Source organism: Habropoda laboriosa, unplaced genomic scaffold, assembly GCF_001263275.1.
Source record: "Habropoda laboriosa isolate 0110345459 unplaced genomic scaffold, ASM126327v1 scaffold5, whole genome shotgun sequence".
NCBI lineage: Eukaryota > Metazoa > Arthropoda > Insecta > Hymenoptera > Apidae > Habropoda > Habropoda laboriosa.
The window spans coordinates 1,708,753-1,710,308 of NW_017100161.1; the positions used below are offsets into that span (position 1 = coordinate 1,708,753).

Sequence of the window (1,556 nt, forward strand, 5' to 3'; positions counted from 1 at the left end):
TATGTAACTTACACAAAATATTTTGTTTTATGCATATAAAACTGTTAGCTCTGCCAAATCCTTACCCGTAATTTATTTATCGAAGTATTCATAGTGCTGTTAATAAATTGTTTTAAATAATTAATTCTAAGTATTGAACGTATATTTATATTAAAGTATTTATATATTTCTTACTAAATTAAAGAGGTTATCAATAAAGAATTATACGTGTGAGTTTTCTTATTACATACAATCGTTTTAAGTTTGTTTACAAGTACAAAAGTCTACAATTTTTTAAGTGAATATTATTTGCGTAAGAAAATACTTAGGAAAACAGCAAATATAAAACAAGATTGGACAATTTTGTGTGTGAAGAAAAATAGGTTAGCTTTGCTGTGGACCACAGCCTGTGGTTTTATGTTATGTACAGTTACTCCCAAAAATATTCGGACACTGTACAAGCTTACTCAAAATTATGTCCAATTACTATGTTACACAAATATTTGTACACTTAGCAAACAAAGAATATTTTGAATATTCATGGTATAATGTTCATATTATTCATATTCACATTTTGAATATTATGAATATTTTTAGGAATAACTGTATACACAAACCACACGGAAATCAAAGGAACACATGAATAAATGAAGTATTATAAATGCAATGTATAAATTAATTGTAAATTTTATTTCCAATTTTTATAAATCTAAATTAAAAAACAATTTATTGCTATCGGAAAAACGATAAATAAAACACGAAATGCATTAAAGATTCGGTGTTACTTTTGTTACAGCTACTTATATGATCGATAATTAAATTATCTGCGGAAATCAAAAATGTCTTCTAGTACGGATAATCGCTTAGTTTAATGCACTCTTACAAGAAAATCTTCCTGTCACATTGTTTTGGTAACAGCTGTAAATCATTGACTTAAACAGCAGTATAAAATAATGGCTCAGTGAGTGCAGGCAAGTGCACCTCATTCTTGATTCTCATTGCCTGGTTCCTCATAACTTTGACACAGTCAATTCCTTTGTTTAAATATGAATATTTAGAGATCACTAAGATCTACAGCTTCAACTTGTGCACTAATATTCTCATCATTTTGAGAATTTTCTTTCACTTCTATTTCACATGTTCTGGGAACATCAAGCTTTGCCCATAATCCAGGTTCTGCTTTCCTTAATTTAATTTCTACTTTTGTAGAAATCATGTTGACACGGCTTTGCATAACATCAACAACCTGAAAGGATGAAATTTTATGCAAATTAATAAAAGTTTTTTAAAATTACTTGAAAAAAGTAGTTTAAAGATTTTAAATACATACTCCACTTAATTCTAAATCAAGGATATATCTGGAACTGTCTTCTACAAAGAACAAATCCACAGTTAAATGTATAGGATTCAATTTAACAAACGATTGATCTGGTTGATATTTTCTAGCATAAACTGATACTACAACAAATAACCCTGTTTGATGCCAATCCATTCTGCAATTAGTTTTTTTATCAGTATCCTGAAAAATAAATTACTTTTTGAAAAAAAAATTCAATAAAATATTTATTTACTTTATT

The 1,556-nt window shown here is 27.4% G+C and overlaps 1 protein-coding gene across 1 annotated transcript in view; it reads right to left on the reverse strand.

The window, feature by feature from the left end:
- Positions 1–778: 778 nt before the first annotated feature.
- The window catches only part of LOC108578357 (cysteine and histidine-rich domain-containing protein), a 2,151-nt gene continuing 1,373 nt past the window's right edge, over positions 779–1,556 (reverse strand). Inside the window, exons 3-4 of the mRNA XM_017941677.1 lie at positions 1,310–1,498; positions 779–1,225 (exon numbers count right to left, since the gene is read on the reverse strand). Of these exons, the coding sequence (XP_017797166.1) occupies positions 1,034–1,225; positions 1,310–1,498 (381 nt within the window). The 3' untranslated portion in view covers positions 779–1,033. The remainder of the gene's footprint in view (positions 1,226–1,309; positions 1,499–1,556) is intronic.